General features: G+C 41.3%; 1 protein-coding gene across 1 annotated transcript; it reads left to right on the top strand.

Annotated features, from left to right (window-relative positions):
* Positions 1-847: 847 nt before the first annotated feature.
* Positions 848-12,282, top strand: arpc5a (actin related protein 2/3 complex, subunit 5A). The gene is made up of 4 exons (XM_060944282.1): positions 848-1,105; positions 4,612-4,683; positions 7,670-7,846; positions 10,034-12,282. The coding sequence occupies exons 1-4, from the start codon at positions 962-964 to the stop codon at positions 10,094-10,096; spliced, it is 456 nt and encodes a 151-aa protein (XP_060800265.1). The 5' UTR covers positions 848-961; the 3' UTR covers positions 10,097-12,282.
* The last annotated feature ends 2,958 nt before the right edge of the window (positions 12,283-15,240 follow it).

Here is a 15,240-nt window from a genome sequence, read left to right as displayed (position 1 = left end):
ACTTCAAATTTTAAAAGTCTGGACTTTGCAGAGATGATGGATACTCTTTTGGTGGAACACATCCATCCATCCATTATCTGTAGCCGCTTTATCCTGTTCTACAGGGTCGCAGGCAAGCTGGAGCCTATCCCAGCTGACTACGGGCGAAAGGCGGGGTACACCCTGGACAAGTCGCCAGGTCATCACAGGGCTGACACATAGACACAGACAACCATTCACACTCACATTCACACCTACGGTCAATTTAGAGTCACCAGTTAACCTAACCTGCATGTCTTTGGACTGTGGGGGAAACCGGAGCACCCGGAGGAAACCCACGCGGACACGCGAAGAACATGCAAACTCCACACAGAAAGGCCCTCGCCAGTCGCTGGGCTCGAACCCAGGACCTTTTTGCTGTGAACCATTTCACCACCGTGCCGCCCTGGTGGAACACAACGGCGCAAAATATTGTGACCGTCTAATGTTGACCTGAAGTTGGCACCACTGGGGGTTGGCATTGGGTTTATGTCCCCACTAATGTTAATACCAAACCTACACCCTTGTCTGTGCTATATAGCATTATAGCACTGATGGCACAATGCGTGATTGTTTAAATGGTAATATATTAGGTTATGTTTTATGAATAGCTTAATATTCATGATGTTCATTCTTGCCGACTGACAGAAAACGTGTGGAACCGACTCCTGTTATCGACTCGACTGAATCTGATTCCCAAACTTGACTCCTTATGCTTTGTCGCTGTGTCGAGTTTTCACGTAGAAAGCTACACACTGCCACCTCGTGGTCGGGTTTATGCATTACAATGAACTAGAACCCGGATGGTCATGCACCGCTTGAGGGCGCTCTATGCGGAAGTGACTGTGGAAGAATCGCTTGCTTCCTGAAAAGTACCGGGTTGCTCGGGCTATTCTTTCTTTTTTCCTATAATAACAACAATAACTTCACACGATATTTAAACATGTCCAAGAACACGGAACTGGGCCGCTTCAGAAAGGTTGATATAGATGAATATGACGAGAACAAGTTTGTGGACGAAGAAGAAAAAGGCGGAGATAATCAACTGGGTCCGGACGAGGCCGAGGTCGATTCCCTTATCAGACAATATCCTTTATATTTTTATGTTTTGTCAGATATTCTCACTTGGATTTCGGTTATGTTTTGGCTGTGCTATTTTAAGTTAGTGTTTTATGTTTTGCTGGTTATTAAGCCGTGCATGAAACGCCTCAGGAAATGTAATGGGTGTGGTTAGCTCTCATTCATTTGTTACGCCGGCTGAATCTTAAACAGCACCTTACTCCCTACATCAGAGCACTTGGTATATGACGTCACAGGAGCGTTATACAGTCTAGGTAGTGTACTATATAGTGTAAAAGGATTGTATTTGGGACTCGACTTCCAGTAGTCGCTGTTACCTTGGTGTTTATGACAAACAAGTGAAAGATCATCAGTTCATGTTTCAGAACGACTTTTGTCTTGTTTATATGGTTGCAGCACAGTAAATATTAGTAATTATGATGTCCTAAAACAAGTTTAGCACATGGAAATATGAGTATCTGTGTAATCAGTTTAGGCATTAATTGTATTTGGGGTAAGAAGGGAAGTGGCAAACGTTTAATTTTTGGCCTTGAACATATTTCCTGTATCTGAAAATATTTATTCCGATTCAAGAAGATAAGACAAAGAGTGAAGCCAATAATATAGTATTGTGTTTACGTGGGGAATCGATTACTAAAGGTGAAAGAAGCAGCTTTGGGACCAGAAGGTTGTCAGTTCGAGTCCCTGGACCAGCAGGAATGGTTAAAGTGCCCTTAACCCAAGAAGATAAGGCAAAGAGTGAAGCCAATAATATAGTATTGTGTTTGTGTGGAATCGATTGTGAAAGGTGAAAGAAGCTGCTTTGGGACCAAAAGGTTGCCAGTTCGAGTCCCTGGACCAGCAGGAATAGTTAAAGTGCCCTTAACCCAAGAAGATAAGACAAAGAGTGAAGCCAATAATATAGTATTGTGTTTGTGTGGAATCGATTGTGAAAGGTGAAAGAAGCTGCTTTGGGACCAAAAGGTTGCCAGTTTGAGTCCCTGGACCAGCAGGAATGGTTAAAGTGCCCTTAACCCAAGAAGATAAGACAAAGAGTGAAGCCAATAATATAGTATTGTGTTTGTGTGGAATCGATTACTAAAGGTGAAAGAAGCTGCTTTGGGACCAAAAGGTTGCCAGTTCGAGTCCCTGGACCAGCAGGAATAGTTAAAGTGCCCTTAACCCAAGAAGATAAGGCAAAGAGTGAAGCCAATAATATAGTATTGTGTTTGTGTGGAATCGATTGTGAAAGGTGAAAGAAGCAGCTTTGGGACCAAAAGGTTGCCAGTTTGAGTCCCTGGACCAGCAGGAATGGTTAAAGTGCCCTTAACCCAAGAAGATAAGACAAAGAGTGAAGCCAATAATATAGTATTGTGTTTGTGTGGAAAATCTATTACTAAAGGTGAAAGAAACAGCTTTGGAACCAAAAGGTTGTCAGTTCGAGTCCCTGGAACAGCAGGAATGGTTAAAGTGCCCTTAACCCAAGAAGATAAGACAGAGTGAAGCCAATAATATAGTATTGTGTTTGTGTGGAATCGATTGTGAAAGGTGAAAGAAGCAGCGTTGGGACCAAAAAGTTGTCAGTTCGAGTCCCTGGACCAGCAGGAATGGTTAAAGTGCCCTTAACCCAAGAAGATAAGACAAAGAGTGAAGCCAATAATATAGTATTGTGTTTGTGTGGAATCGATTGTGAAAGGTGAAAGAAGCTGCTTTGGGACCAAAAGGTTGCCAGTTCGAGTCCCTGGACCAGCAGGAATAGTTAAAGTGCCCTTAACCCAAGAAGATAAGACAAAGAGTGAAGCCAATAATATAGTATTGTGTTTGTGTGGAATCGATTGTGAAAGAAGCAGCGTTGGGACCAAAAGGTTGTCAGTTCGAGTCCCTGGACCAGCAGGAATGGTTAAAGTGCCCTTAACCCAAGAAGATAAGACAAAGAGTGAAGCCAATAATATAGTATTGTGTTTGTGTGGAATCGATTGTGAAAGGTGAAAGAAGCTGCTTTGGGACCAAAAGGTTGCCAGTTCGAGTCCCTGGACCAGCAGGAATAGTTAAAGTGCCCTTAACCCAAGAAGATAAGACAAAGAGTGAAGCCAATAATATAGTATTGTGTTTGTGTGGAATCGATTGTGAAAGGTGAAAGAAGCAGTGTTGGGACCAAAAGGTTGTCAGTTCGAGTCCCTGGACCAGCAGGAATGGTTAAAGTGCTCTTAACCCAAGAAGATAAGACAAAGAGTGAAGCCAATAATATAGTATTGTGTTTGTGTGGAAAATCTATTACTAAAGGTGAAAGAAACAGCTTTGGGACCAAAAGGTTGCCAGTTTGAGTCCCTGGACCAGCAGGAATGGTTAAAGTGCCCTTAACCCAAGAAGATAAGACAAAGAGTGAAGCCAATAATATAGTATTGTGTTTGTGTGGAATCGATTGTGAAAGGTGAAAGAAGCAGTGTTGGGACCAAAAGGTTGTCAGTTCGAGTCCCTGGACCAGCAGGAATGGTTAAAGTGCTCTTAACCCAAGAAGATAAGACAAAGAGTGAAGCCAATAATATAGTATTGTGTTTGTGTGGAAAATCTATTACTAAAGGTGAAAGAAACAGCTTTGGGACCAAAAGGTTGCCAGTTTGAGTCCCTGGACCAGCAGGAATGGTTAAAGTGCCCTTAACCCAAGAAGATAAGACAAAGAGTGAAGCCAATAATATAGTATTGTGTTTGTGTGGAATCGATTGTGAAAGGTGAAAGAAGCAGTGTTGGGACCAAAAGGTTGTCAGTTCGAGTCCCTGGACCAGCAGGAATGGTTAAAGTGCTCTTAACCCAAGAAGATAAGACAAAGAGTGAAGCCAATAATATAGTATTGTGTTTGTGTGGAATTGATTGTGAAAGGTGAAAGAAGCAGCGTTGGGACCAAAAGGTTGCCAGTTCGAGTCCTTGGACCAGCAGGAATGGTTAAAGTGCCCTTAACCCAAGAAGATAAGACAGAGTGAAGCCAATAATATAGTATTGTGTTTGTGTGGAACCGATTGTGAAAGGTGAAAGAAGCAGCTTTGGGACCAAAAGGTTGCCAGTTCGAGTCCCTGGACCAGCAGGAATGGTTAAAGTGCCCTTAACCCAAGAAGATAAGACAGAGTGAAGCCAATAATATAGTATTGTGTTTGTGTGGAATCGATTGTGAAAGGTGAAAGAAGCAGTTTTGGGACCAAAAGGTTGTCAGTTCGAGTCCCTGGACCAGCAGGAATGGTTAAAGTGCCCTTGAGTGGGACCAGCAGGAATGGTTAAAGTACCCTTAAGTGGCACCTAATCCCCAACTTATCCCCAGGTTGCTCTGGGTATGTTGTACGTTACTCTGGATAAGAGCATCTGGTAAATGCCATTAATGTAATGTAATATTTCACAAGTCAAACCAGGCTGAGAAAGTGAACCAGTGATGGACAGATCCTAACAGAACATAAATATTTTATATGTTCAGATATTCCCCAATATAGATAAGATAGTGATAGTTATGATGCTGTCAAAGTAGTTTCTTCCTTAACACCATGCACAGGGAACCTGATGGGGGCGCTGCAGGCTGCACTGAAGAATCCACCAATCAACACCAAGAACCAGAACGTCAAGGTGAGATCCGTCAAAACCCAGAACCAGAGCCGGACTGTGTGATTAAACATGAGGGAGAGAACTTCATTCTCTGTTTGAATACTACCCAAGTTGTTTTTTTTCAAAGGGTGGTGGAGGGTTGGCACTGTCGCCTCACAGCAGGCAGCTTCTGGTATTGAACCTGCCAGTCGACTGGGGCTTTCTGTCTGGAGTTTGCATGTTCTCCTCGTGCCTGTGTGGGTTTCTTCCACGTGCTCTGGTTTCCTCTTGCAGTCCAAAGACATGCGGATATGGTCTGCTGGTTCCTCCAAATTGCTTATAGGTGTGAAAGGAGTGTGAATGGGTAGATTAGTGACTTGCACAGAGTATATCCCTGTGTCTTGCCAGAAGTCGGCTGGGATTAGTTCCAGCTTCCAATGAATGAATGAATGATCATCAATCATCTTTCAGCTGTTCCTGTTAGGGGGCGCCACAGCGGCTCATGTCCCTCCATCTCATCCGGTCCTCTATCTTTTTCTGTTGCACCATCCGTCCTCATGTCCTCCTTCACGACATCCATAAACCTTATCTTTGGTCTTTCTCTTTTCCTTCTACCTGGCAATTCCATCTCCAGCACTCTTTTCCCAACACACCCTGCATCTCTTCTTTCCGTTCATCCAGCCTTTGAGTGAATGAATGAATGAATGATGTTAAGCTAAAAAAAGATGCACATTTGATTTATTTCAGATCCAAATAAGCCTTTGTGCCTTGACGTAGGAAAAGGGCTCTGATTAAATGCATGTCGACTATGGAATTTTCACACTTTTTTTTTTTTAATGATGTATCCATTTTTTTATTAAATATATAATAGGGAATCAAGATTGTATACAAACTTGGTCTGGCATGTAAGAAGATAACATTTGCAGCAGGCACTCACTATCATTTGTTTTTTCCGTGGCTAAATATAAAATGGTACAGAAATCATTTGGGATTTGGACGTAACCTGCATGAAGACAACATTCTTCAACGACATTAGAAATGTGCACTCAAGTTAAATGACACCAGAAAGAACATTATTATTATTATTATTATTATTATAAAAGTAATGAATTTGAATCGTCGTGTATATGATATATGCCACCTTGTAATTTTCTTAACTCAGGAAATTTTTTTTTTTAAATTTAATACCCTCTGTGGTTTATGTGAAATGAACAGTGTTGAACTACTGCTCGGTCCACTCTATCTCTGGAGTTATCAGGTTATGAGTTCATAAACGTTTAAATGCATTTACAGTGGTGCTTGAAAGTTTGTGAACCCTTTAGAATTTTCTATATTTCCGCATAAATATGACCTAAAACATCATCAGATTTTCACACAAGTCCTAAAAGTAAAGAGAACCCAGTTAAACAAATGAGGCAAAAATATTATACTTGGTCATTTATTTATTGAGGGAAATGATCCAATATTACATATCTGTGAGTGGCAAAAGTATGTGAACCTCTAGGATTAGCAGTTAATTTGAAGGTGAAATTAGAGTCAGGTGTTTTCAATCAATGGGATGACAATCAGGTGTGAGTGGGCACCCTGTTTTATTTAAAGAACAGGGATCTATCAAAGTCTGATCTTCACAACACATGTTTGTGGAAGTGTATCATGGCACGAACAAAGGAGATTTCTGAGGACCTCAGACAAAGCGTTGTTGATGCTCATCAGGCTGGAAAAGGTTACAAAACCATCTGTAAAGAGTTTGGACTCCACCAATCCACAGTCAGACAGATTGTGTACAAATGGAGGAAATTCAAAACCATTGTTACCCTCTCCAGGAGTGGTCGACCAACAAAGATCACTCCAAGAGCAAGGCATGTAATAGTCGACGAGGTCACAAAGGACCCCAGGGTAACTTCTAAGCAACTGAAGGCCTCTCTCACATTGGCTAATGTTAATGTTCATGAGTCCACCATCAGGAGAACACTGAACAACAATGGTGTGCATGGCAGGGTTGCAAGGAGAAAGCCACTGCTCTCCAAAAAGAACATTGCTGCTCGTCTGCAGTTTGCTAAAGATCACGTGGACAAGCCAGAAGGCTATTGGAAAAATGTTTTGTGGACAGATGAGACCAAAATAGAACTTTTTGGTTTAAATGAGAAGTGTTATGTTTGGAGAAAGGAAAACACTGCATTCCAGCATAAGAACCTTATCCCATCTGTGAAACATGGTGGTGGTAGTATCATGGTTTGGGCCTGTTTTGCTGCATCTGGGCCAGGACGGCTTGCCGTCATTGATGGAACAATGAATTCTGAATTATACCAGCGAATTCTAAAGGAAAATGTCAGGACATCTGTCCATGAACTGAATCTCAAGAGAAGGTGGGTCATGCAGCAAGACAACGACCCTAAGCACACAAGTCGTTCTACCAAAGAATGGTTAAAGAAGAATAAAGTTAATGTTTTGGAATGGCCAAGTCAAAGTCCTGACCTTAATCCAATGGAAATGTTGTGGAAGGACCTGAAGTGAGCAGTTCATGTGAGGAAACCCACCAACATCCCAGAGTTGAAGCTGTTCTGTACGGAGGAACGGGCTAAAATTCCTCCAAGCCGGTGTGCAGGACTGATCAACAGTTACCGCAAACGTTTAGTTGCAGTTATTGCTGCACAAGGGGGTCACACCAGATACTGAAAGCAAAGGTTCACATACTTTTGCCACTCACAGATATGTAATATTGGATCATTTTCCTCAATAAATAAATGACCAAGTATAATATTTTTCTCATTAGTTTAACTGGGTTCTCTTTATCTACTTTTAGGACTTGTGTGAAAATCTGATGATGTTTTAGGTCATATTTATGCAGAAGTATAGAAAATTCGAAAAGGTTCACAAACTTTCAAGCACCACTGTAAATACTAAACCTCCTGGCGAGATCGATATCCTTCTAATGTTCAGTGTACTAGCTGAAGGGTTTCTATTTGTTATAGGTATGTTAACACCAGGCATTTTTGCTAACCTTTGGTCTGTCTGTCTCTGTCTGTAGGACCGGGCTGAGGGTCTGGTACTGAAAGTCCTCGCTGCTTTTAAGACTAGCGATATCGAGAAAGCGGTACAATCTCTGGATAAGACGAAAGTGGATTTGCTTATGAAGTACATCTACAAAGGGTTTGAACGACCATCAGACAACAGCAGTGCGGTGCTGCTCCAGTGGCATGAGAAGGTACTGTGTGTGCGGGTGCGGGTGTGTGTTTACAATGCTGAAGCTGAGTTTGTTACATTACAAGTAATTTTTATAGTTACGATTGAGTGCAAAAGTTTGTACCCCCATGGCTTCTGGATGAACACCACTGTTGTAGATTATGCTACACAATAAATATGTGGTTTGAATGGATCTTTATGCTCATACCTTAATTAAATTAGACATGGTGAATAAAGGAACACTGCAGGATGAATGGGGGTGTCGTCTTAAGGAGCTGATGTGAATTGAAACCTCAGTTAAAATAGAACCAGATCTGTCCTGCAAAGACTAAAAGCACAACTAAATACTCTTTAGAAGTGCTTTCGATATGAATTGGCCTTGACTCACTTTTATACGTTCTCATGAAAAGCACCAGTAATTCTGGATTGCTCATCTAAAAATAGGGTTCGTTTTTTTAAGAAAAATATCCAGTGTGTGATATTAATTTAAACCATGATCAAAGACTAATGCAGTTGTTCATGGACAGACAGAGATGCCTCATTAATGGCGTCATCAGCAACTCAGACATTCATCAACAGCTCAGTAATTACTCCAAGCCGTATAAGACCTTTAAAGTTCTGTGATGCACAGTGAGAGTAAAAAGTATTTGATCCCTTGCTGATTTTGTTGGTTTGCCCACTAATAAAGACATGATCATTCTATACTTTTAATGGTAAATGTATTCTAACATGGAGAGACAGAATATCAAAACGAAAATCCAGAAAATAACTTTAAAGAATATATTTTAATTGATTTGTATTTCATTGAGGGAAATAAGTATTTGATCCCTCTAGCCAAAAGCACTTAATACTTGGTGGCAAAGCCTTTGTTTGCAAGCACAGCAGACAGACGTTTGTTGTAGTTAACCACAAGGTTAGCACACACATCAGGGGGAATTTTGGCCCACTCTTCTTTGCAGATCCTCTCTAAATCATTAAGGTTGGTGGGCTGTCGCTTGGCAACTCGGACCTTCAGCTCCCTCTATAGATTTTTGATTGGATTGAGGTCCGGAGACTGGCTGGGCCACTCCATGACCTTAATGTGGTTCTTCTTGAGCCACTCCTTTGTTGCCTTTGCTGTATGCTTCGGGTCATTGTCATGTTGGAAGACCCAACCATGGCCCGTTTTCAACTTCCTGGCAGAGGGGAGGAGGTTGTCCCTCAGGACTGCACGGTACATGGCTCCATCCATCTTCCCACTGATGCGGTGAAGTAGCCCTGTGCCCTTGGCAGAGAACCACCCCCAAAACATAATGCTTCCTGGGGTCATAGGCAGCATTTTTCTTCCTCCACACATGACAAGTACAGTTTAGGCCAAATAGTTCAATTTTGGTCTTGTCTGACCACAGAACCTTCTCCCAATCTTTGTACATCTTTGGCATACTTTAGGCGGGCCTCCACATGTGCCTTCTTAAGCAGGGGTACCTTTCGGGCACTGCAGGATTTTAATCCATTGCGGCGCAAAGTGTTGCCAATTGTTTTCCTGGTGACTGTGGTCCCAGCTGCCTTGAGGTCATTCACTAACTCCCGCTGTGTGGTTGCAGGCCGATTTTCTCACAGTTCTCATGATCATTGCCACCCCACGAGGTGAAATCTTCTGCGGAGCACCAGACCGAGGTCTATTGATGGTCATGTTATACTTCTTAAATTTTCTCACAATTGCACCAATGGTTGTTACTTTAATACCCAGCATCTTGCTAATGTTTTTGTAGCCCATTCCAGATTTGTGCAGGTCAACAATCCTGTCTCTGAGGTCCTGAGAGAGTTCTTTGGTCTTCCCCATGTTGGAGAGTTTGGAATCTGTCTGATTGTCTGATTCTGTGAACAGGTGTCTTTCATACAGGTGATTAGTTAGAACAGGTGTCTTCAATTCAGGTAACAGGTTGATTGGGAGTGTCTAACTGGTCTGCGAAAGCCAGAACTCCTAATGCATACTAGGGGATCAAATACTTATTTCCCCTCAATGAAATACAAATCAATTAATATATATTCTTTAAAGTTATTTTCTGGATTTTCGTTTTGATATTCTGTCTCTCCATGTTAGAATACATTTACCATTAAAAGTATAGAATGATCATGTCTTTATTAGTGGGCAAATCAACAAAATCAGCAAGGGATCAAATGCTTTTTACTCTCACTAGGTGTTAACCGAAATGCTTTGTGTGTGTAGGCACTCTCTGTAGGTGGTGTGGGCTCCATCGTGCGAGTGCTCACAGCTAGGAAAACTGTGTAACTCTTTCCATCAGGACGCCTTGGCAGCGCTGGCACAGGGATTGGCTGGCACAACCTCAGCGCCAGGCTCATCATTACACTGTGGAGGACGTCAGTCTCTCTCTCTCCTCTCTTGTTCTTTTCCCTCTGAATTTCTGCTCTCATTATATTGCTCCCTTTTCTGGGTTTCGTCCAGAGGCAGCAAAGCACAGCAGCTCAGATCTGTACATCACCTGAACAGCAGCGTGTCTATCAAGTGGATTTGCAGATCTAATCTCTGTTCTTCACACGTTTACAAAAGCAGATGTTCCTTGAACTCCATCTGCTCCACCTCTTTCACCCCCAAGGAACTGTTAAAATGGCTTCAAATGAATTAAGACCTATATATAATTAATTCTGGTTTATTATTATATCTAGTGGACTGTATGAGTGTTACAGGTATGACTGTAGACTGTTGTCATGTAAGATGAAAAATCATAGTCTCTCACCCCACAAACTGCTACCTAATGCTAATCAGCTCATCAGGGCACAGACGGCGTAAACATGCTTCTGAAATCTGCAGGGCCTGAATCAGGTGCTTTTGGCGCGAATGTGTGTTAGTAAATGACTTTTTTTTAAAGTAATTAATCGCAATCACGGTACAACATCCCACACCGGCCTCAATGCTTCGCATACTTTCCTGATTATAAGTCCCACTAGAGTGTAAGGGGCGTCTGCTTAGATTCTGTGTTAGTGTCCATCTTTCCAACACGCTAGTGTTGTCCTTTTGTTCGTCTTCTTCCAGAGTCAGCACCTCTCCTGATCACTTTTCCTCATCTCTGTGTGTAGTTATGCTCAGCTGCCGTCAAAGCAGATAACCATGCCTGTTTCTTGTAAGCATCTGTCAGACAGATGTTATGTTTAAAGCCAAAATAAAGAATATGTTTGGTTATAACTAGTGGTAGGACGGTATACTGTTTAAAAAATTAAATAAATAGGTTCAGAGACTTATGAGCTACCGCTATATATCACTGTGTATCCAGGTGTGACTGCCCTTTTGTGAAAAGTACTGAATTTTTAATAGACGGTCATTAATTATTAATAGATTTCTGCATTTTAAAAAAAAATAAATAAATTGCCAGATACGAAGAATGTTAAATGTGTAAGTTTTACGAACTGAATAAGTGAAGTCACGTTGCTTCTGCAGTATAATTCGTGGCGTTAAAACACGGCCGTGTTCGTGAGAAACATCCAAACAAAAACCGTCTTTTCAGAAGTCACAACTAAGTTCACGAGACGTGATGTTCCTCAGTATGGAGGAAACCTGTAGAGGTTCAGTTAGCACTTGACACCAAGTTCATTTTAGTTGTCCAGAGGCTATTCTTACAAATTGAACATCACATCTGAGGAAAAAGTTGATATTCTTAGTAGCTTTGTCTCGTTTCCACAGTCGCTACACCTTTCCATCGTCCGTATACAAGACTTGCCTGCTACACAGCTGTAACGCCGAGGACGCCATATTGCCTAGCAACATTGCTCTCCCATCTTTACCCACTTGAATGTTGAGCACATTATTTATCCAACTAACCATTTTGAAAGCACAAGTTCTAAAGACCATGATGATGATGTGTACTGTATTCTTGCAATACCGTCTCCAACCATGAGTTATAGCTAAATATTTTGGCTTTATTTTATTACTGACAGCCTGTTTCTCAATAATGCTGATTTAGGATCAACTCTTTATCAACGTTTAATTCGGTTTATCAGGACAGGACAAGCCAAAGACTGATCCAGCGTCAGCATGCAGACTTTTGATTAAATTAAATCCATTGAGTATTGTACTGAAACGTGTTTATGTATATCATGATCACGTTATTTGGGTCTAGCCTTCACTCACAATCTGCCGTTTAGTAGATTTCGGATCAGACTTCTGAGAAGCTGAACACAAATATACTGAATGAGCGTATACGTTATGTTGTTGGAACTAAACATTCCCAGCCGAAGTGTGTATTTTGGGAATGCTCTTAGTGTAGCCTATATGTAGTCCATCAAAGAAGCCATATGTGATGAACAGACTGACATGGCCATGTTTGACCTTCTAGTTGTGCATATCACTCATTTGATCAAGTGCGAATATAATGTACCAGTTTACCGACTGCCTTATGAATTATTCTTTTTGTAATGTGCTGTCCACTTGGAAGCAATAAAAATTGTACTGATTGAAAACTAGTCTCGTCTTCTGGAGTGATTGTTCTGGTCAGATTTTGCTGAATCTCTAGTAAACAAATAACCCGGTAGAATTAAAACCAGTTTCTGGATAGGTGTATACAGTATTACAGTGTATACAGTAGGTGTATCTATTCTTATATCCAGGTCGGCCACCTGATGCCACTATTCACCCCGTAGTTCAAGGACCAGAGCAGTATCTTGATGTTTTGTTTAAAGTACGTGATATTTGCTTTGTCTGTTGATATACTAAGGTCGTTTCCTGGGTTTTCAAAATAGGGTAGGTGGGTAGGGAAAAAAGTGTTTATCCCAAAAGTTTACGACGAATTTTCTAGGGTAGGTAGGAAAAAGTGAGACGTTTCCTTTGAAAACTTTTTTTGCAAAATACTCGTTCAAAACTAAACCTAGTCATCAGATACCGTGGGGCAAAAAAGTATTTAGTCAGTCACCAATTGTGCAAGTTCTCCCACTTAAAAAGATAAGAGAGGCCTGTAATTTATCATAGGTATACCTCAACTATGAGAGACAAAATGAGGGAAAAAAATCCAGAAAATCACACTGTCTGATTTTTAAATAATTTATTTGCAAATTATGGTGGAAAATAAGTATTTAGTCAATAACAAAAGTTCATCTCAATACTTTATATACCCTTTGTTGGCAATGACAGAGGTCAAACGTTTTCTGTAAGTCTTCACAAGGTTTTCACACACTGTTGCTGGTATTTTGGCCCATTCCTCCATGCAGATCTCCTCTAGAGCAGTGATGTTTTGGGGCTGTCGCTGGGCAACATGGACGTTCAACTCCCTCCAAAGATTTTCTATGGGGTTGAGATCTGGAGACTGGCTAGGCCACTCCAGGACCTTGAAATGCTTCTTACGAAGCCACTCCTTCGTTGCCCGGGCGGTGTGTTTGGGATCATTGTCATGCTGAAAGACCAGCCATGTTTCATCTTCAATGCCCTTGCTGATGGAAGGAGGTTTTCACTCAAAATCTCACGATACATGGCCCCATTCATTCTTTCCTTTACACGGATCAGTCGTCCTGGTTCCTTTGCAGAAAAACAGCCCCAAAGCATGATGTTTCCACCCCCATGCTTCACAGTAGGTATGGTGTTCTTTGGATGCAACTCAGCATTCTTTCTCCTCCAAACACGACAAGTTGAGTTTTTACCAAAAAGTTCTATTTTGGTTTCATCTGACCATATGACATCCTCCCAATCCTCTTCTGGATCATCCAAATGCTCTCTAGCAAACTTCAGACGGGCCTGGACATGTACTGGCTTAAGCAGGGGGACACGTCTGGTACTGCAGGATTTGAGTCCCTGGTGGCGTAGTGTGTTACTGATGGTAGCCTTTGTTACTTTGGTCCTAGCTCTCTGCAGGTCATTCACTAGGTCCCCCCGTGTGGTTCTGGGATTTTTGCTCACCGTTCTTGTGATCATTTTGACCCCACGGGGTGAGATCTTGCGTGGAGCCCCAGATCGAGGGAGATTATCAGTGGTCTTGTATGTCCTTCCATTTTCTAATAATTGCTCCCACAGTTGATTTCTTCACACCAAGCTGCTTACCTATTGCAGATTCAGTCTTCCCAGCCTGGTGCAGGTCTACAATTTTGTTTCTGGTGTCCTTTGACAGCTCTTTGGTCTTGGTCATAGTGGAGTTTGGAGTGTGACTGTTTGAGGTTGTGGACAGGTGTCTTTTATACTGATAATGAGTTCAAACGGGTGCCATTAATACAGGTAACGAGTGGAGGACAGAGGAGCCTCTTAAAGAAGTTGTTACAGGTCTGTGAGAGCCAGAAATCTTGCTTGTTTGTAGGTGACCAAATACTTATTTTACCAAGGAATTTACCAATTAATTCATTAAAAATCCTACAGTGTGATTTCCTGGATTCTTTCCCCCCATTCTGTCTCTCATAGTTGAAGTGGACCTATGATGAAAATTACAGGCGCCTCTCATCTTTTTATGTGGGAGAACTTGCACAATTGGTGGCTGACTAAATACTTTTTTGCCCAACTGTATCATTGATGATATAAGGATGCACTTGTATATAAATTGTTCTAATAATGATGGCATACTTTCATTTTCCAGGTAAAATGGGAATATTTTGGTGGATGATCTATTTGGTGGTGGCCAGAGTGGTGGTGGTCCAGTACCTAGATCTATCCCTTCAGTTCTGAACATTTCCAAAATATATTTTTATATACTAGTGGGGACTTTCATACTTAAAACTGATGTGTGTTTATCAAAATTGGGTGCATGCCTAATATCTCGGCCTTAATGACATTATATTTGCTTCATGTTTTTTCTTATTCTGTCTATGAATGCAATGTTCACTTATGTTCTAATGAATACAGCTGCTCCGTGCCATTTTCTTTTCAAATAAAGAAACTAAATTTCCTATATTTAAGTTTCCTATTCTGGGTTTGTAAATTGTGTTGCAAAATAAATGCAAATGCTTTCATTTTTCAGCCCTGTTAGTCCATGGTTCATACTATTTGCTCTAAGGTTTAAATCAGGAGGAAATCAAAGAATGTATCATTTCACTGACACAAACTCCTCCAATTTCAGATTTATCATCAATTCAGATATCTTAAGTTGAGTATAGAATAGCATTGGATGTGTTGAATACCTGATTTATACCCTGAGCAAACAGTTCCTTGTGATGTATGCATTATTTCAATCACTATCTAGCCATATCCACACTAAATTATTTTCCCCGCATGTACCCAAAACCACCAACACAATGTCCATCAATATCATCAACTTGGCTACATGCATGTTTAGTGGTGTTGGAAATAATAGAAAGGGGCTTTTCTAGTGAATCTTCTCCACGTAGCCATTGCCGGACTAATTAGGTTGAATCAGGACTGACCGGCACCCATTTATGAGAGACGAAAGATGAATTATACCAAGGTAGGAACGGTGGACTCGAACCCGGACCTCATTGCATGTCATGTGA

This window comes from Neoarius graeffei, chromosome 17 (genome assembly GCF_027579695.1).
Source record: "Neoarius graeffei isolate fNeoGra1 chromosome 17, fNeoGra1.pri, whole genome shotgun sequence".
Taxonomy (NCBI): Eukaryota; Metazoa; Chordata; class Actinopteri; order Siluriformes; family Ariidae; genus Neoarius; species Neoarius graeffei.
This window is presented reverse-complemented; position numbering and strand designations above follow the sequence as displayed.